Raw genomic sequence first — 21,791 nt, forward strand, 5'->3', positions numbered from 1 at the left:
TCACTGTCTTGTCTGAGGCGCATCTACACTGCACTTTAACCCTTAAATGGTCCAAACGTATATATACGTTTTTTCAACATGTGAAAGTATGTAAAAAAACGATTTTTTTTTTGTTTTACATGTGAAAACGTGTAAAGAAACTTTTATCTACTTTTTTTTTTTGTTATATTTGAAAATATGTAAAAAAAGTAGATCTAGTTTTGTAGCTACGAATTTGAACGTCGATTTGTTTGGACCGTTTACGGGTTAAAAACTAATTTATCTCCTGCAGTAATAGTGTACTTGAGAACTAGACAGACTATTATGTACCAGTTTTTTAATGTACAGATAAAAATTGAGGTGGATAAATGAACAACACTATTATATTTAATACATGCAGTAAATCCTCGACTTACAAACATTTTGAGAATCTGTATTGTGTATATCATTATTATATCATTATTGTGAAGGTCCCCAATGTGCTCCTAAGTTCAATATTTCCTGCATTATGAATATTATACAATATTATACACTATTCTGGAGGTCCCCGGTGTGTTTACAAGTTGCGGACTTACCGTATTAATATAAAAAAGAGACGGGCAGCTGAACAAATAATAGCATAATTTTAAAACCAAAATGTTTATTTCCTTGCAAAGTTTACAATGTGTGGTGTACATGTTATAAAATATTAATTACAAATAAGGCCACTAGGCCTGGTCACAGACCGGGCCGCGGGGGCGTTGACCCCCGGAACTCTCTCCAGGTAAACTCCAGGTAGCATGCCTAGGCATTTAAGGCAGACTAATACTAATTCTTACTCTATACTGACACAGGTTATGGAGCAGTACAGTTTAATATATATTTTTGCATACTGATATAAAAGTTAGGTAATTCAAATGATTAGCCCTTTGACTGTTACAGTCGTTTATATACATCTTACAAGCCAACGTGTCTGACGTATATACAGTATATGTTCAGGTGCCAGTACTGACCGAATTTGTTCCCATAAGGAATATTGTGAATTAGATTAATCCATTTCAGACCCCCAAACATACACATACAAACGCACTTACATAAATACACTTACATAATTGGTCGCATTGGGAGCTGATCGTAAACCGGGGGTCCACTGTATACTCAAAAAATTATAGCGGCTTCAAATCAAGCAGGAGAAAGCTGGTAGGCCCACATGTGAGAGAATGGGTCTATGTGGACAGTGTGCACCATATAAAAAAAAATCCTGCAGCACGCAGTGCATGAGAAAAAAAACTCCGACTGTGTTTTTGGATTAAAATACCGACTTTGTGGTGCATTTTTGTATAGTATTTATGGTTGTATTCTCGTTTTCTTGGTCTCATTTGATAGAATGGAGAACATACTGGTTTTAGTATGAAAAGAACCTTGAAATGGTGCTCAAAGTGGGGGAAATGTTTGATTTTTGCCGATGTTCAAAAGTAAACAAATGATGTCATTGTCCAATAAATGCCATTCTAATATGCAGTCATGAATGGGTTGACATTATTTATACAATTATTACAGTATTGCTGTAGTCTGCATAACAGTAAATCTTCTATTTTTTGTTTGAATAAAAATTGAAAATAGAAAGCAATAGTAATATCAGAGGGGCCTGGAGACGTGACTGATGAACAAAGAAAAATGTTATTTTAGAGCCAGGTATGTCTCCATTGTTCATTCTGGACTATTTTGAAATTGGCTTATTTTTAATGTGTGTGAAATTGGCCAAACTGCAAATTTCTGATGTTATTGGGTAGTTGAAATCGGTAAATGGGCAGTTTCTTGTACTCAGTCGATAGAACAAATGGAGTTCTATAGAAAAATCTTTGAGTTTGGTTGATTGGAACAATGAATTAGCTGAAAATAGGGCTCAAAGTGGGCGAAATCGCCGATTCATAAATCGCCGAGGTCGCTAACTTCACGAGAGCATAATTCCATAAGCTTTCCATCAAATTTCGTTCTTTTGGTGTCATTACCATCAGGAAAAGATTCTCTATCATTTCCTGAGAATTTTTTTTTTTTCCAAAAATTCTTCGACACCTCAAGATTTGAGGTCGTGACAGTCAAAGGGTTAATATTAATTAAAGCGATAATAGTGAGGTAGTACAAAACATACAACATGATTACAATTAGTTAATTTAGTAAAGGGAATGGTTTTATTGAGGCATGATACATTGTGTCTATAAAAACTCCAATAATGGGAGAGTATTTCAGGCAAACTTAGGACTAACTTAAGATTTATTTGGCAATAGCTATATAGTACAGTGGACCCCCGGTTTACGATATTATTTCATTCCAGAAGTATGTTCAGGTGCCAGTACTGAACGAATTTGTTCCCATAAGGAATACTGTGAATTAGATTAGTCCATTTCAGACCCCCAAACATACACGTACAAACACACTTACATAAATACACTTACATAATTGGTCGCATTGGGAGGTGATCGTAAAACGGGGGTCCACTGTATTAGAAATTTTATGTTTACAGTCATTTGGGTGAGTGTTAAGTGTAAAAAAAAGGGGAATTAGAGATAATAAGAGTAAGTCTATTTTGGTAGGGATGTGTTCATCATACAAAAAGACAATAGGTGGTTTTCATATAGTTAGGTGGTGATGGGGTGTGTTAGGTGGTGATGGGGTGTGTTAGGGAGATAAGGCATTTCTTAATGGTAGTTTTGAAAATGGTGGTCGAGTCTGTGGTTCTACAGTTCTCGGGCAGGGAGTCCCAGATTTTTGGCCCTTTTACGTACAATAAGTTTTAGTGGAGATTTAGCTGGACATTAGGAATGTTAGAGATTTTTGTGTCTGGTATTGTGTCTACAAGTCCTGTCACAACTATCAAGAAAGTGTTTTAGTTAAATGTTAATATTTGAATATATGGTTCTGTAAATGTAGGTTGCACAGTAGTAGGTGTGAATGTTCTGTACAGTGAGAAAGCTTAGGTTTTTGAAGAGTGAAGGGGGGGGGGGGTATGTTGTCTAGCAATGGTTTGTGTGATAATTCTTACTGCAGCTTTTTGTTGGGTTATTATTGGCTTTAGATGGGTTAATGCTGTTGATCCCCAGGCACAAATAGCATAGGTGAGGTAGGGATAGACGAGTGAATAGTATAGTGTGAGTAGCGCTGATTGTGGTACGTAGTAACAAATCTTTGAGAGGATCCCAACTGTTTTGGAAATTTTTTTTATGTGTTGGATATGGGTGTTGAATTTCAGGTTGCTGTCAAGGTGCAGACCCAGGAATTTGCCCTCATTATGTTTAGCAATAAGAGTGTTGTCAATCATAATGTTCAGCTGGGCATCACTTGATCCGATCCCAAACATAATGTAGAAGGTTTTGTCAATATTAAGTGTAAGTTTACTGGCAGTCATTCAAGTTGATATACATTATTTAGGTTTGTATACTGGTCAGAGAGCCCATCTTAAGTCCTAGTTGTTGGTAAACAAGTACATTGCTAAGTGAGGAGACTGTACTTCCAATTGATTCAGTGATCTTCAGTTATGTGGGTTTTCTTAAGCAGTGTCAAACTGCCTCGATGTCTTCCTTTTATGGGACATCTGAGAGAGATGGTGAAGGTACAGCAAGTTAATTACTTTCACTAGGAATATGATGGAACAAGATGTGTAGTTCATTTTCTACAACTAGGTCTGAGGCGTGGTCACAGACTGAGCAGCAGGGGCATTAACCCCCGAAATACCCTCTAGGTAGGTCTGTATCAGGTAATAATGAGTTCCGTGAAGGGTGACACAACTGGAAGTTATATGTTAGATATGGTAATTGGTTCCGACAATGTAAAAATGCAACGGAAATTTTTAGACCTAAGCTTTTTATTTACTAAGGTAATATAGCAGCAAAAGATAAGACAACTTTATATTTGATTCAAGTTTATCACAAACAAAATAAGAGTAATTATAGAAAGCAAAATTTAAAAAATAAAAAAACTGTTGACTATTGCTAACTATGACTGACGACACAATGAAAGCGTCAATGTTGTCGTAGAAAATATGTTATCATTGTAGTCTGAACAGTCTTGTCTTTCTTTAAATCGTCATTAACATTATCCGACTGAACTTAGTTTTCAAGGGAAGACAGACGCATTTAAAAAAAAAAAATCAGAAAATGAGTTAAGCTTATGAAAAAAACAGTTTTAAAATCTGGCAACATTTAAGTGTAAATCCCGTATTCCTACGATGTTTCTAGAGTGAATTTTAGTACTACAACATGTGAAGTGATGATGTCAGAAGATAATACATCTTTCTGCACCTACTGAATTTTTTGCATTTTTTAACACTGATTTTTTTAAATTAGTACTACAACATACGAAGTGATGATGTCACAGATACAGTGGACCCCCGCTTTACGATCACCTCCCAATGCGGCCAATTATGTACGTGTATTTATGTAAGTGCATGTTTGGGGGTCTGAAATGGACTAATCTAATTCACAATATTCCTTATGGGAACAAATTCGTTCAGTACTGGCACCTGAACATACTTCTGGAATGAAATAATATTGTAAACCGGGGGTCCACTGTAATACATCTTTCTGCACCTACTGAATTTTCTGCATTTTTTAACACTGATTTTTTTAAATTTTCTTAGCCAATTCATAAAATCACTACTTGGCATCTTTAGAAAGTGGGAGGAGCTATGGCAAGCCAGGGAGCGGCTAAAGGAGAGAGTCAATAGTGCTGCAGACACAGTGACGCCAGGCGGCCCTTGCTCAGGGGTACTAGAAATGTAGTATATTTGTGCTATTATTGACATTTTCATTAATCCATCCATAGCATGCTTTGCAAAGTTATATAAGAGGAACAGTAAACAACACTAAAACACGATACAGACAACCATATTAGATAATACTGGTACACACTGTGAGGTGTAGTGGGCGGCGCTGTCAAGTTCCATTAAAGTGATGGAATCAACCAATGCTTGCAGTAAAAGTTTCTTTTACTATCCTTTCCAGTTCCATTTTTGTTTCACTGCCTTAGATTAACTTGAAACCTTGCTTCCTAAGTGCAACGCATTTCTGATTTCAATCTGCAATCCCTAGTGACATGTAAAAAGCTAGTTCGGTTGTGCAAATTTTTCTTGCCCGTCATTTTTGCGTACAATTTGAAGAGTTTGGGGAAACAATTTAATCAAATTTTGGCAGGCATTAAATACATCCAGGTGTCATTATTATATGACAGGTGATGGTCTTGTTCTTGGTCAATTCACTGGCATGTGCTGTCCCCAGGGTCTCCAAGAGAAATTTTGTAAAGTGGAACAAGACTGCTCTGGGTCCCCTGGGGGCAGACTGAGGCTTCTCTCAAAATTGAGAATTTGAAGTCCAATGAAACTACAGTGGACCCCCGCATAACGATCACCTCCCAATGCGACCAATTATGTAAGTGTATTTATGTAAGTGCGTTTGTACATGTATGTTTGGGGGTCTGAAATGGACTAATCTACTTCACAATATTCCTTATGGGAACAAATTCGGTCAGTACTGTCACCTGAACATACTTCTGGAGTGAAAAAATATCGTTAACCGGGGGTCCACTGTACTGGTAAACATCCATCAATGCTTTATTTAACCCGTAAACGGTCCAAACCTATATATACGTTTTTTCAACATTTGAAAGCATGTAAAAAAAACAGATCTTTTTGTTTTTTTACATTTGAAAATGTGTAAAAAACTTTGATCTACTTTTTTTTTGTTATATTTGAAAATATGTAAAAAAAAACGTAGATCTACTTTTGTAGCGCTACACATGTGAACGTAGATCTGCTTGGACCGTTTACGGGTTAATATACAGCAGAATGACCATATAATATATACTTTATAAACTTTTAAAATTTTTTGTTGACCTATAACTATACAAGTACCTAAATTTTTAAACATTTAATAAATTCTTTTAAAAAGTCAAGTAAAATTCTTAAGGTTTAATATTTACTTCGACTATTTAGTGAAATGAAGTTTTTCTGGCTTTTTTCTCCAAATAATTTTTAACTACATTATCAAAATTAACTTCTGTGGTCATGCTTGATTCAATACTAAGTCTTGCTAAATCAACAAGTTGGGGCTGACACATAGCAGACCTCAACAAGTTTTGATATGTTTGAGTTTGCTAAAATATATTTCTGCTGATGCTATTGTAGCTGGAATTGTCAACAATATTGAAAATATTTCTAAAGTAAAAGGACACCATCTCTGAAGTCTCAGCAAGAATCCTCCTGAAAACAGTAAACCCTGCCGTCACATAGTCTCTCCTGTTATACTACACAAAGCACATTACAGAGAGTGAACACTGAAACAAGCTGCCTCTTTCCAGTCTATAGTTGTCCAACCTATTTTCTATATTTGTCCAATCTATTTTTATGTTACCCAAGTAATAGCTTTTATATCCTTTTACTCATGTACGAATTAATTGCTCTACCATATTGTATTACTACTACTACAACTTTTGTCACTACTATTACTACTACTACCACTAGTATTGCACCTCACTCTGAGCCTACATATACCCTCTGCGTCCATGTATTGTTTGTAATGGCTTGATAAAGCTCCTGGAGAGCGAAACGTTGCCACAATAAAATGTCACATTAGTTGCACTTGTGTCCTTTTACTTTACATATTGTCGGTAATTCTACCAACTTTATTACAAAAATATTTCTCAAATAATTCAGTGGTACCTTGACTTATGAGTGCCCCAACTTATGAGTTTTCTGAGTTATGAGCTGTCGCTCGGTCGATTTTTTGCTTTGAGTTGCAAGCCAAAATCCAAGTTACGAGCGAGCTTCAGATATGCCGCCACTTGCAGGAGAGAGGAAACATAAAAATCCTCGATAATAACCAATGTATAACAACCTTTCAATTTTGATGCCACTGGTAGTGTCATCCTACCAGAATGTTCTAAAAGGTATGCCCTAAGTAAAGAGAGAAAATTCTGAAACATGTATGATACATGTTTGGCAGGCTGACTGGCTGATTTGCTTTGGTTGTCTATCTCCTTCTGTCTGTCTGTATCTGTCTCTGTCTACCTCTCTGTCTACCTCTGTCTCACAGGTACACAAAAACACAGTTATACATAGTGTAAATTACCTAGGATAACCCAAAAAAATCCAAAGTGCTATACAGAGCTTGTAGATCTAAGGCATAATAAGCATGACTAACAAGTAATACACATTTTCACTCGTTCAGGAATCAGACGTGACGATCCTGTGTAATAAATGTTGGTTCATGAGCGGCTCTCTGAGACAGAGAGACAAACCAGTAGCTAACGCGACAGTCTGGAGTTTTGAGACTCTCTGATCGGGAGTTCTATCACCACCCATGGTATGGTTTGTTTGCAAACGTGTCATTACGATTTCGTGATTCATGTTGACGGAGAGACAAGTAGAGACAGGAAGAAAACGCAGGCAGACAGAAGAACAGATAAACAGAGACGGAGATAAACATAGAGCTAGACAGACAGATAGACAGACAAATAGAGATAGAAACAAATAGACAGACATGTTTATGTGTAACAGTGAAAAATAAATTCAAGGCAGTGCACGATCATCAAATGTCACTCCAGTGGCAGTGGATTGACACTCATCTTACACCATGCTTCAAGGAGTTTCATATACACTCCAGCATTTCTAAAACATTGCTGGAACATGGTGAAAAAAAAACAAAAACCATTTACTTATAAATACATTTTTCTTATTTAAAAACCAGTAACAAAAAAATTGGGGTGTTTTTTGGGGGGCTAGAACGGATTAATGGCACTACAAATAATTTCAAAGAGAGAAATTGATTTGATATACGAGCAAATTGAGTTACGAGCTCGGTCACGGAACGAACTAAACTCGTAAGTCAAGGTACAACTGTACAGTGGTACCTCGGGATGCGAACAGCTCAATACTTGAATAATTATGTAAGTGTATTTATGTAAGTGCTTTTGTAAGTATTTTTAGGGGTCTGAAATGGATTAATCTAATTTACATTATTCCTTATGGGAACAAATTCCTTCGGTATCGGCACTAAAGCAGCAAACCACTATTCCATGTTCAGTTTTAAGTATAATTACTATGTACTATTATCTTATCTAGTTTTAATTAGTTACTATGTACATGTATTAGGATTAGTTTGCCCAAAGTGCCTCGGCATGATAGTGGGTATCTTTGTACTTAGCAAATCAAAATTGTAATTACACATTGTAACCTTTACAAATAAATAAACTTTATTTATTTTATTTATTCTGGAACGAATTATGTTCGAATCCCGAGGTGCCACTGTATTTGGAAATATCTCGCCAAGTTTGTAGTATCTTAACTTCAGCAATTTGGAAGGCTTCAGTTCTGGTATTCCAAAATATGCTTTATGTACTAATGATAATTGTTGCCACCAGGCTCCGTGGCCTAGTGGCTAAACCTCTTGCTTCCCTTGTTTCCCTTCACCGGTTGTCTATGTTCACCCATCAGTAAAATGGGCACCTGGGTGTTAGTGGACTGGTGTGGGTCACATCCTGGGTGTTAGTGGACTGGTGTGGGTCACATCCTGGGTGTTAGTGGACTGGTGTGGGTCACATCCTGGCTGTTAGTGGACTGGTGTGGGTCACATCTTGGGTGTTAGTGGACTGGTGTGGGTCACATCCTGGCTGTTAGTGGACTGGTGTGGGTCACATCTTGGGTGTTAGTGGACTGGTGTGGGTCACATCCTGGGTGTTAGTGGACTGGTGTGGGTCGCATCCTGGGACAAAACTGACCCAATTTGCGGGAAATGCTCAGCATAACAAGTGACTTTCTATATAGTAGTATGTCACTGATGTCAGCTATGGTCTGTATACCTTGTACATGTACTTGTAGAAATAAAGATATTTATATTTACACCTACCATCCGACTTACGACCGAGTTCGGTTCTGAGAAACCGGTCGTAAGTCGAACTTTACTACCGAATATCAACAAAACATTTTTGTAATGACTTTATTTTATTGTTTTATTTTGGTATTTCATGTTTTACTTTACTTTTTATGCTGTTAGTACTGTATTTTATACTGTAAGGTTTAGGATAAACACTTTGTACAACACAAATAGTTGTTTATTTCCCAGAAATTTGGCATAAAAAACACGGTCGTAAGTCGAGTGGTCATAAGTCGAGCAGGTCGTAAGTCGGATGGTAGGTGTATTTATTTATTTATTTAATCATCATTAACCCTTTGACTGTCGCGGCCGTATATATACGTCTTATGAGGTACCGTGTTTGACGTATATATACTCATAAATTCTAGCGGCTTCAAATCAAGCAGGAGAAAGCTGGTAGGCCCACATGTGAGAGAATGGGTCTGTGTGGTCAGTGCGCACCAAATAAAAAAAATCCTGGAGCACGCAGTGCATAATGAGAAAAAAAAAACTCAGACCGTTTTTTTAAATTAAAATGCTGACTTTGTGGTCTATTTTCGTATAGTATTTATGGTTGTATTCTCGTTTTCTTGGTCTCATTTGATAGAATGGAAAGCATATTATAGAAATAGAGGCGATTTTGATTGATTTTTCTATAAAAAGAACCTAACCTAGAAATGGAGCTCAAAGTAGGGGAAATGTTTGATTTTTGCCGATGTTCAAAAGTAAACAAATGATGTCATTGTCCAATAAATGTCCAACTAGCCATTCTAATATGCAGTCATGAATGGGTTGATGTTATTTATACAATTATTACAGTATTGCAGTAGTCTGCATAATAGTAAGTCTTCTATTTTTTGTTTGAGTAAAAATTCAGAATAGAAAGCAAGAGTAATATCAGAGGGGCCTGGAGATGTGACTGATGAACAAAGAAAATGTTATTTTAGAGCCAGGAATGTCTGCATTGTTCATTTTGGACCCTATTTTGAAATTGTCATATTTTTTAATTTTCGTGAAATTGGCCAAATTGCAAATTTCTGACCACATTATTGGGTAGTTGAAATCGGTAAATGGGCAGTTTCTTGCACTCAATCGATAGAAAAAATGTTGTTCTAAAGAAATAGCTATGAGTTTGGTCGACTGGAACAACGGAATTAGCCGAAAATAGGGCTCAAAGTGGGCAAAATCGCCGATTTGTAAATATCGCCGAGGCCGCTAACTTCGCGAGAGCATAATTCCGTCAGTTTTCCATCAAATTTAGTTTTTTTGGCGTCATTACAATCGGGAAAAGATTCTCTATCATTTCATAAGAAAAAAATCATTTTTTTTAAATTTTGCAACACCAGGAGACACCCCAGGATTGGGGGTTGCAACAGTCAAGGGGTTAAGCTCAGGCCCTGGACCAACGTACCAGCTGAACCCCACTCTCATAGGCCCTGCCTGTCCCATTTGTATTTGTAATTGCACATGTGTTATACACTTACCATGTATGTCATACACTCATCATGTGTGTCATACACTCAATATATGTGCACTCGATACATTCTGTAAGATGTGCTGAAAGATTATGACCTGGAACTAAGTCTTAATGACCCGACTGGCCTTAATATGGCTTCTTTACCTCTGAAAACATCAACCACAATAACAACGACCACAACCACAATGACCACAACAACAACCACAATAACAATGACCACAACAACAATAACATATTCGTCCTTATAAAACTCACCACCAAATGCAAATACAATTTTTATTTCTTTATGCAACACAAAATAATGTAGTTTAGCTGTAACAGGACATTGCTAGACACTAAATAAAGTCAATGGTATGCAGTGTATCTCTGGCTAACTAATGCTTCGATGTTAATTTAGATTTAGACAGCCTGTCAAGTAGGATTTCTCATGCAGTTAGGTACAATTATAGGTACTCGTATTCCTCGACTTACAGTGAGGTTACGTTCCGATGAACGCATCGTACGTTGACAATGTCGTAAGTTGACAACGTCATCAGTTGACGTCATAAGTTGAAAATATCATAAGCTAGATTTGATATTCACAAAGAAAGAGGAACTAATCAGAGACATAACAATTACAAAAACAATATACTGTACTCTGATCACAACATAATAGAAGTTTAAACGAGTATTAACTCAGGGTTAGGGAACTGCGTCACTAATGTTAGAGACGGGATGTTCAGTAAGTTTAATTTTAACAACCATAGAATTGACTGGAAAAAAATAAACCAAGAGCTATCAGACATATAACGGGAATCAGACATGAGCGACCTAAATCCCCACCAGTGCCTAGAGAAGCTGAATGCAGAAGCATACAAGGTATGTATGAAGCATGTACCATTGAGGAAACCCAGAGGAAGATCAGATATAGAGAGAGAGCGTAGGAGATGGTACAGAAAAAGAGAATGAGTTACTGAATTGCTTAAAATCACAAATATGTTGCAACATAGCAAAGACAGTCTTAGCCGAGAGATCACTGAATTAGAGCAAAAACTTAGGATGTCATACCTAACAGAAGAAACACAAAAGTAACAAAGGGCCATACAGGATATTGCAAGAAACCCAAAATATTTCTATTCCTAAGCAAAATCCAAGCTAAAAACTACCTGTAGAATTGTACCATTATTGAGAGGAGACTCGTATACTGACGATGAACAGGAAATGAGTGAAATCCTAAAAGAACAGTATGAGTCGGTGTTCAGCAACCCACTAAATGACAGCAAGGTAGAAAATGCTGAAATATTTTTCACTCCAGCAGAAGGTCATGAAGACCAACTAACTGACATTAATACAAATCCCATAGATTTCAAAAATGGAAATGGACAACATGGCCACTCACTCGACGCCTCGACCAGATTCATGGAATGCCCTTTTTATAAAGAAGTGCAAAGTACCACTAGCACGAGCCCTTGGAATTCTTTGGAGAAAGAGCTTAGAACTAGGTGAAATACCGGAGGCCTTAAAGAGTGCAGACATAGCTCCTTTGCATAAGGGAGGTAGTTGAGCACTAGCTAAAAATTACAGACCAGTAGCCCTAACTTCTCACATCATAAAAATCTTCGAAAGAGTGATGAGATGGCAGATTACAAATTTCATGGACCAGCACAACCAGCATAACCTGAACCAGCATGGTTTTCGAGTAGGACGATCATGCCTATCACATAGTGATAGGCATGATGTTGAATAGTCTGGGACCCCGGATGTTGACACAGTGTTCCCTTATTATCCCCACTGCACCCCTGCTCCTCGATGGGCTTATTTTACACTTCCTCCCATATCTCTCACTCCAGTATGTTGTTATGGCAGTGTGCAGATTTGGGATCAGGCCCTTGAGTACTTTCCAGGTATATATCATATATCTCTCTCTCCTCCACTCAAATGAGTACATGTTCAAGACCTGAAGGCATTTCCAGTAATTTAGGTGTTTAACTGGCTCAATGTGAGCCATAAATGATCTCTGTATTTGTTCCAGCTCTGATATTTCTCCTGCTCTGAATGGGGCCATCAGCAGTGAGCAACATTTTAAGTGAGGGAGTACTAGCAATTTGAAGAGTGTCAACACCACCATTGTTTCCCTTGCTTTGAAAGTTCTCGATACTCACCCCATCATCTTCCTGGCTGTTGTGATGTTTGTCTTTTTATGGACTTTAACCCGTAAACGGTCCAAACGTATATACATGTTTTTTCAACATTTGAAAGTATGTAAAAAAGTAGATCTTCTTTTTGTTTTTCTATTTGAAAATGAGTAAAAAACTTTCATCTACTTTTTTTTGTTATATTTGAAAATATGTAAAAAAAACTTAGATCTACTTTTGTAGCGCTACACATGTGAATGTAGATCTGCTTGGACCGTTTACGGGTTAAAAGAAAGGTCAGCTGACATAATTGTTCCCAGGTCCTTTAAGTGTTCCTTACATTCTATTCGGTGACCCTCTTGAGTTTTGTATATAGTGTTCCTTTTGATTTCTTCATTCTTTCCATACCTAAGCAGCTGGAACTTATCACCATTGAACGTCATGTTCTCCACTGTCCACTGGAAAACCTTGCTTATGTCTTCTTGTAATTTTTCAGTGTCCTCTACCATAGTGACTTTCATGCTTATCTTAGTGTCATCTGGAAATGATGATACAAAAGTGTGCTGGGTGTTTTTATCTATGTTTGCTATGAGGATGTGAAAGAGCAGAGGTGCCAGGACAATGCCTTGGGGCGCTGAGCTTTTAGCTTCGCTGATGCTGGATCTTGTCCTGTTCACTACTACTTTTTATGTTGTGCGTGTCAGGAACCCGAAAATCCATCTGCCTACCTTCCCCATAATGCCCATGGCCCTCATTTTGTGCGCTATCACTCCATGATTACATTTGTCAAATGCCTTTGCAAAATCTGTAAATTACATCTGCATTTTGGTCGTCTTCCAATACCTCAGTAATTCTGTCATAATGGTTCAGCACCTGTGACAGGAATGAACGTCCTGCTCTAAAACCATGCTGGTTCGGGTTATGCTGGTCCATGAAATTCATAATCTGCAGTCTCATCACTCTTTCAAAGATTTTTATGATGTGAAAGGTTAGGGCTACTGGTCTGTAATTTTTAGTGCTCTACTACCTCCCTGAGAGATGATGTAGCCAGTACACATATATAGGTGATCAGAAAAAAGGAGGGGAACAAGAGAGAGAAGTAGTGGTAGACAGGTAATGGCAGCAGAAAAAAAGAGTGGTAGAAATTTCCACTTTTCATAATTTGTTCTCTCGTCTTGGCTACACTTCAGATTTCATAAATGTTGCCTTTTCACCTGCTAAACAGACTTTTTTTTCTCTCAAACTCTCTACTTCTGTGAATCTCCTGTTCTCTGCCTTCCCTATATTTCCAGTCTTTCTAATCTTAACAACTCTCTCCATTGCTTAGACATCAAAATTTACTTTTCACCAAACTAACAACCTTCACAGTAATCTAGTTGGTACTTCTCCTCCCGCTATAGTTGTCCCTGGCATCTACCCTATTTCATGTTCCCCCTGTCCTCTTCAATACTTTGGAGAAACTGTCCACTCTCTTTCTGACAGTCTTAAAGAGCACAAAAAACAGTGTTAGGCTTGCCAACACCAATAATACTGTTTTCTGTTATGTTAAAGATCACAGTCATCCTATTGACTAGCCCTCTGCTAAAAGTGTCTACCCTACATCTAGCCTTCAGTCACCATCTACACTACTTCTAGCCTTCACAGTCACCATCTACACTACTTCTAGCCTTTACAGTTACCGTCTACACTACTTCTAGCCTCCACAGTCACCATCTACACTACTTCTAACCTTCACAGTCACAATCTACACTACTTCTAGCCTTCACAGTCACCATCTACACTACTTCTAGCCTTCACAGTCACCATCTACACTACTTCTAGCTTTCACAGTCACCATCTACACTACTTCTAACCTTCACAGTCACAATCTACACTACTTCAAGCCTTCACAGTCACCATCTACACTACTTCTAGCTTTCACAGTCACCATCTACACTACTTCTAACCTTCACAGTCACCATCTACACTACTTCTAGCCTTTACAGTTACCGTCTACACTACTTCTAGCTTTCACAGTCACCATCTACACTACTTCAAGCCTTCACAGTCACCATCTACACTACTTCTAGCCTTCACAGTCACCATCTACACTACTACTAGCCTTCACAGTCACCATCTACACTACTTCTAGCCTTCACAGTCACCCTCTACACTACTTCTAGTTTTCACAGTCACCATCTACACTACTTCTAACCTTCACAGTCACCATCTACACTACTTCTAACCTTCACAGTCACCATCTACACTACTTCTAACCTTCACAGTCACCATCTACTCTACTTCTAGCCTTCACAGTCACCATCTACTCTACTTCTAGCCTTCACAGTCACCATCTACACTACTTCTAACCTTCACAGTCACCATCTACACTAGTATAGAAAACCTACCAACAAGGACGATCTTATACACTTTTATTCACACCAAGACACCCGCACTAAGAGAGGAGTCCTCATTGGCTTCTTCTTGAGAGCTCTTCGCATCTCCAGCCCTTGTTTTCTAGAAGAAGAATGCACTTACATAACACAAGCCTTTACATGTCTTCAGTTCCCATCTTTCTTCATCCGAGATTGCAGACTCAAGGCACAAGCTATCCTCAACAAACCGCCCATGGAACAGCCCCCTAAACAGTTCATAGTACTCCCATGTGGCGATGTTGCCACGAATACTCGCAGGGCACTTGCTATGAGTAACATCAACGTTTCCACCATAAACACATCATCTATCAAAGACCTCACTACGAAACGCAGCCCCACACCTCTAACTTCTACAGCAGGCGTCTACACTATCCCCTGTGGGTTCTGTCCCAAGAAATATGTAGGCGAGACAGGCAGAGATCTTGCAGTCCGCCTGAATGAGCATCGAAATGCCTCTAACAGAGACGATGTAAGGTGTCCTCCACAGAGACTCCACAGGGCATTTGATGAACTGGAATGAGGCACAACTCATTCTCACCGAACCAGACCTCAGACGCCGACGGTGCCTAGAAGCCTCACTAATCGCCATCACCGACACTATAGAACGCAACACTGGAAACTACAAAATTTCGAAAACATTGGCATACATGATACTTAAGCAGCACCAACCCAACAACACATGAGTCACATGATTTCATCGTCTACCCGTCCTCATCATAGGCAGAGGTTGTTTTGGTAAGGACCTGCCTCGCATGGGCCAGGCCTTCTACAGTGTTCCTCCATTCTTATGTTCTTATGACATTCCTCAGGTCACGTGCGTCACACCTCACTCTCCGCCTATATATATAATGTCTTTCTACCTCTGTATGTTAGAAGTGATCAAGGTCCCAGGACCGAAACATTTTCTAATAAATATGTTATAGTGTTTGCTTATGTGTCTTTCTAAACCAACTTGTCGGTATTTATTACCAAGATTTATACCACTACTTCTAACCTTCACAGTCTCCATCTACACTACTTCTAACCTTCACAGTCGTCATCTACACTACTTCTAACCTTCACAGTCTCCATCTACACTACTTCTAACCTTCACAGTCACCATCTACACTACTTCTAACCTTCACAGTCACCATCTACACTACTTCTAACCTTCACAGTCACCATCTACACTACTTCTAACCTTCACAGTCACCATCTACACTACTTCTAGCCTTCACAGTCGTCATCTACACTACTTCTAGCCTTCACAGTCACCATCTACACTACTTCTAGCCTTCACAGTCGTCATCTACACTACTTCTAGCCTTCACAGTCACCATCTACACTACTTCTAGCCTTCACAGTCACCATCTACACTACTTCTAACCTTCACAGTCACCATCTACACTACTTCTAACCTTCACAGTCACCATCTACACTACTTCTAGCCTTCACAGTCGTCATCTACACTACTTCTAGCCTTCACAGTCACCATCTACACTACTTCTAGCCTTCACAGTCACCATCTACACTACTTCTAACCTTCACAGTCGTCATCTACACTACTTCTAACCTTCACAGTCACCATCTACACTACTTCTAGCCTTCACAGTCACCATCTACACTACTTCTAGCCTTCACAGTCACCATCTACACTACTTCTAGCCTTCACAGTCACCATCTACACTACTTCTAACCTTCACAGTCGTCATCTACACTACTTCTAACCTTCACAGTCACCATCTACACTACTTCTAGCCTTCACAGTCACCATCTACACTACTTCTAACCTTCACAGTCGTCATCTACACTACTTCTAGCCTTCACAGTCACCATCTACACTACTTCTAACCTTCACAGTCGTCATCTACACTACTTCTAACCTTCACAGTCACCATCTACACTACTTCTAGCCTTCACAGTCACCATCTACACTACTTCTAGCCTTCACAGTCACCATCTACACTACTTCTAGCCTTCACAGTCACCATCTACACTACTTCTAACCTTCACAGTCGTCATCTACACTACTTCTAACCTTCACAGTCACCATCTACACTACTTCTAGCCTTCACAGTCGTCATCTACACTACTTCTAACCTTCACAGTCGTCATCTACACTACTTCTAGCCTTCACAGTCACCATCTACACTACTTCTAGCCTTCACAGTCACCATCTACACTACTTCTAACCTTCACAGTCGTCATCTACACTACTTCTAACCTTCACAGTCACCATCTACACTACTTCTAGCCTTCACAGTCACCATCTACACTACTTCTAACCTTCACAGTCACCATCTACACTACTTCTAACCTTCACAGTCGTCGTCTTGTTGAAGCATCACTTATACACAACATTGCTTGTATAAATCTTAGTCGTGGATTTGTCACTGTAAATGTCTTCCTTTCTCATTACATTGTCAAACGTTCCAAACTCCAGAACTCTCGTCACTTAACCTGATACTTTCTTCTCCTTTCCCTATTTTTTCCTTTTTTTTTTTTTTGTTTCCTTCTGCCTGTTGTGTTCTGTAAGTTAGTTTTCCCTTCCCTCTGTAGTTTTGGTCCTACTCCTTGTGGGCCATTAGCTCTCCTATAGTGCTACTTAGACTGGCCCCACTTGTACTACCGCTATGTCTTCCCCTCCATTTCTCTACTATTGCTACTACCTTTACTGTTGCCTCTCTTCACCCTCGACTCCCATTTCTCTCATTATGCCACTAAACTACTTCCCCTACTATCTACTAAACTACTTCCCCTACTATCCACTAAACTACTTCCCCTACTATCTACTAAACTACTTCCCCTACTATCTACTAAACTACTTCCCCTACTATCTACTAAACTACTTCCCCTACTATCTACTAAACTACTTCCCCTACTATCCACTAAACTACTTCCCCTACTATCTACTAAACTACTTCCCCTACTATCCACTAAACTACTTCCCCTACTATCTACTAAACTACTTCCCCTACTATCTACTAAACTACTTCCCCTACTATCTACTAAACTACTTCCCCTACTATCTACTAAACTACTTCCCCTACTATCTACTAAACTACTTCCCCTATCTACTAAACTACTTCCCCTACTATCTACTAAACTACTTCCCCTACTATCTACTATGACTATTTTATCTACTTCCACTGCCAGCTTTACCACTACTTCCTCTTCTCCCTCTCTTGTTCCTGTCCTCCTTTTCAATTGCCTATATATACTGGCTCCCTCACTTTGTTCTGTCAGTGTGACTTCGTAAATGATCCAATTCAGACAAAAGTATCGTTGTAAGCTTCTCTCTCCCATGTGTGGGTTATTTGTATACTGCATGAAAAATGATAGGCTAGATAACTAGAATCTTCAAAACACGGGATGCCAAGCCAATGATGATCCTCTTTAAGTCACTTGTTCTCTCCAGGATGGCTAACTAGAACTTTCAAAATGATTGGCTGGATAACTAGAACCTTCAAAATGATAGGCTGGATAACTAGAACCTTCAAAATGATTGACTACCATACACACACACACACACACACCTCCCATACAAAACTACCATACACATGGACCATACCCACTACACACGCAGCATACAACATAAAGCAAGCCACACCTGTACAGTCTGAAGTGTGCCTCCACCAGCTGACTGTATAACAGAGTTGGACTGCTGTGAAGGCTGTTTCAAGAGAATAACGTTACCCTTGGAGAGCTGGACAGTCTGTAATGCTGTACTCTGTATAACACTGGGCTGAGGGGGTTGCTGTATCACACTCTGTATCTGCAGCAAGAGAGAGAAACACTTCATTACACCAAATACTGAAACTGACAACTTATAAATTGATAAATTAGACACATGTGCAACTCTTGGGTATCTTTATTGAGGAAACGTTTCGCCACACAGTGGCTTCATCAGTCCATACAAAGGAGAATCTTGAAGAATAGGAGGAGAATGAGGTAATCAGTCCCTCAACCTTGAGTCGATGTGGTCAGTCCATCAATCTTGAATAGATTACCTCATTCTCCTCCTATTCTTCAAGATTCTCCTTTGTATGGACTGATGAAGCCACTGTGTGGTGAAACATTTCCTCAATAAAGATACCCAAGAGTTGCACATGTGTCTAATTTATCAACATGTCGGTTCTCTGAACCATTCATCTACAAACTTATAAATTTTTTTTATATTAACTGGGTGTGATGTTTTCAGGATGTAATTAGCATAGCCACGAGGCTGAGTTGGGGAATAGCTCGAGGCCTTTCACTCACTTCTTCAGGGACTGGCAACATGGGATGACTCATGTTGCGAGCTCTTGGTAAACTAGAGACAGTGTGAAAGACCTAGAGCTGCTATCCACCTCCCCTCCCCCCATTGTAACTTGACGTATATCAATTGCTAGTACGAGATTACTTGCGTGCAGGTCAGTGTGGGCAACCCACCACAGCATTTTTTTTTATTAACACTGTCTTACCAGAGGCATGCCTACACTACATCTAAAAAGCTGCAACTTAACCCCCCCCCCCCCTTCCTTTAGGGTTTTGGCACTTTACTTCCCACCTACAGTACTGTAACATCCTTCAGAGTGCAGGCACTGTATTTCCATCTCCAGGACTCAAGTCTAGCTAACAGATTTCCCTTGAATTCTTTCGTAAATGTTACTTTGCTTACACTCCAACAGCACATCAAGTCATAAAAACTAACTGCCTCCACTCACTCCCACACACTTGCTGAAAGTCTAAGTCTCTTGCACACTAAACCTCCTTTACCCCTCCCTCCAACAGCATATACATACACAAAATATAGTGTCTTCAAATTTTTTTCAGCCAGTTAGGGTTATCAAACATCTAGTGTTTCTTGCCAGCCATATAAACATTACAATATTATGCAGTAATAACCAACACATATGAGAGAGAAGCTGATGACGATGTTTTGGTCTGACTTGGACCATTTACAAAGTCACACTGACACACAAGAGGGAGGGAGCCAGTATATATAGGAGAGAGGGACACGGACAGTACCGGGACACAGACAGTACCAAGAGAGGAAGAGAAAGTATTGGTAATGGTGGTAGTGGAAGAAGCAGAAGCAGAAGAAGCAGAAGAAGCAGAAGAAGAAGAAGAAGAAGAAGAAGAAGAAGAAGCAGAAGAAGCAGAAGAAGCAGAAGAAGCAGAAGAAGCAGAAGAAGAAGAAGCAGAAGAAGAAGAAGAAGCAGAAGAAGAAGAAGAAGAAGAAGAAGAAGAAGAAGAAGAAGAAGAAGAAGAAGAAGAAGAAGAAGAAGAAGAAGAAGAAGAAGAAGAAGAAGAAGAAGAAGAAGAAGCAGCAGAAGCAGCAGAAGCAGCAGAAGCAGCAGCAGCAGCAGCAGCAGCAGCAGCAGCAGCAGCAGCAGCAGCAGCAGCAGCATCAGCAGCATCAGCAGCAGCATCAGCAGCATCAGCAGCATCAGCAGCATCAGCATCAGCATCAGCAGCAGCCGCAGCAGCTGCAGCAGCCGCAGCAGCAGCCACAGCAGCCGCCGCAGCAGCCGCAGCAGCCGCCGCAGCCGCCGCCGCAGCAGCCGCCGCCGCAGCAGCCGCCGCAGCTGCCGCCGCCGCCGCAGCAACGTTGCAGGTCTACATCACTGACACCAGGGTCCATCATGCAGGTCTACATCACTGACACCAGGGTCCATCATGCAGGTCTACATCACTGACACCAGGGTCCATCATGCAGGTCTACATCACTGGCACCAGGGTCCATCATGCAGGTCTACATCACTGACACCAGGGACCATCATGCAGGTCTACATCACTGACACCAGGGTCCATCATGCAGGTCTACATCACTGGCACCAGGGTCCATCATGCAGGTCTACATCACTGGCACCAGGGTCCATCATGCAGGTCTACATCACTGACACCACTGTCCATCATGCAGGTCTACATCACTGGCACCAGGGTCCATCATGCAGGTCTACATCACTGGCACCAGGGTCCATCATGCAGGTCTACATCACTGACACCACTGTCCATCATGCAGGTCTACATCACTGACACCAGGGTCCATCATGCAGGTCTACATCACTGACACCAGGGTCCATCATGCAGGTCTACATCACTGACACCAGGGTCCATCATGCAGGTCTACATCACTGACACCAGGGTCCATCATGCAGGTCTACATCACTGACACCAGGGTCCATCATGCAGGTCTACATCACTGACACCACTGTCCATCATGCAGGTCTACATCACTGACACCACTGTCCATCATGCAGGTCTACATCACTGACACCAGGGTCCATCATGCAGGTCTACATCACTGACACCAGGGTCCATCATGCAGGTCTACATCACTGGCACCAGGGTCCATCATGCAGGTCTACATCACTGACACCACTGTCCATCATGCAGGTCTACATCACTGACACCAGGGTCCATCATGCAGGTCTACATCACTGACACCAGGGTCCATCATGCAGGTCTACATCACTGGCACCAGGGTCCATCATGCAGGTCTACATCACTGACACCAGGGTTCATCATGCAGGTCTACATCACTGACACCAGGGTCCATCATGCAGGTCTACATCACTGACACCAGGGTCCATCATGCAGGTCTACATCACTGACACCAGGGTCCATCATGCAGGTCTACATCACTGGCACCAGGGTCCATCATGCAGGTCTACATCACTGACACCAGGGACCATCATGCAGGTCTACATCACTGACACCAGGGTCCATCATGCAGGTCTACATCACTGACACCAGGGTCCATCATGCAGGTCTACATCACTGACACCAGGGTCCATCATGCAGGTCTACATCACTGACACCAGGGTCCATCATGCAGGTCTACATCACTGGCACCAGGGTCCATCATGCAGGTCTACATCACTGACACCAGGGACCATCATGCAGGTCTACATCACTGACACCAGGGTCCATCATGCAGGTCTACATCACTGACACCAGG

General features: G+C 40.3%; 1 protein-coding gene across 10 annotated transcripts in view; it reads right to left on the reverse strand.

The window, feature by feature from the left end:
- CrebB (Cyclic-AMP response element binding protein B) overlaps nucleotides 1–21,791 on the reverse strand; it is a 307,082-nt gene that overhangs the window by 22,733 nt on the left and 262,558 nt on the right. For 8 of the 10 annotated variants that reach the window (XM_070080021.1, XM_070080020.1, XM_070080019.1 and 5 more), the window contains one exon: nucleotides 18,456–18,620. The exons of the other annotated variants lie outside the window; for them this stretch is intronic. In XM_070080021.1, the coding sequence (XP_069936122.1) occupies nucleotides 18,456–18,620 (165 nt within the window). The remainder of the gene's footprint in view (nucleotides 1–18,455; nucleotides 18,621–21,791) is intronic. 10 annotated transcript variants of the gene reach the window in all.

This window comes from Cherax quadricarinatus, unplaced genomic scaffold, assembly GCF_038502225.1.
Source record: "Cherax quadricarinatus isolate ZL_2023a unplaced genomic scaffold, ASM3850222v1 Contig82, whole genome shotgun sequence".
Classification (NCBI taxonomy): domain Eukaryota; kingdom Metazoa; phylum Arthropoda; class Malacostraca; order Decapoda; family Parastacidae; genus Cherax; species Cherax quadricarinatus.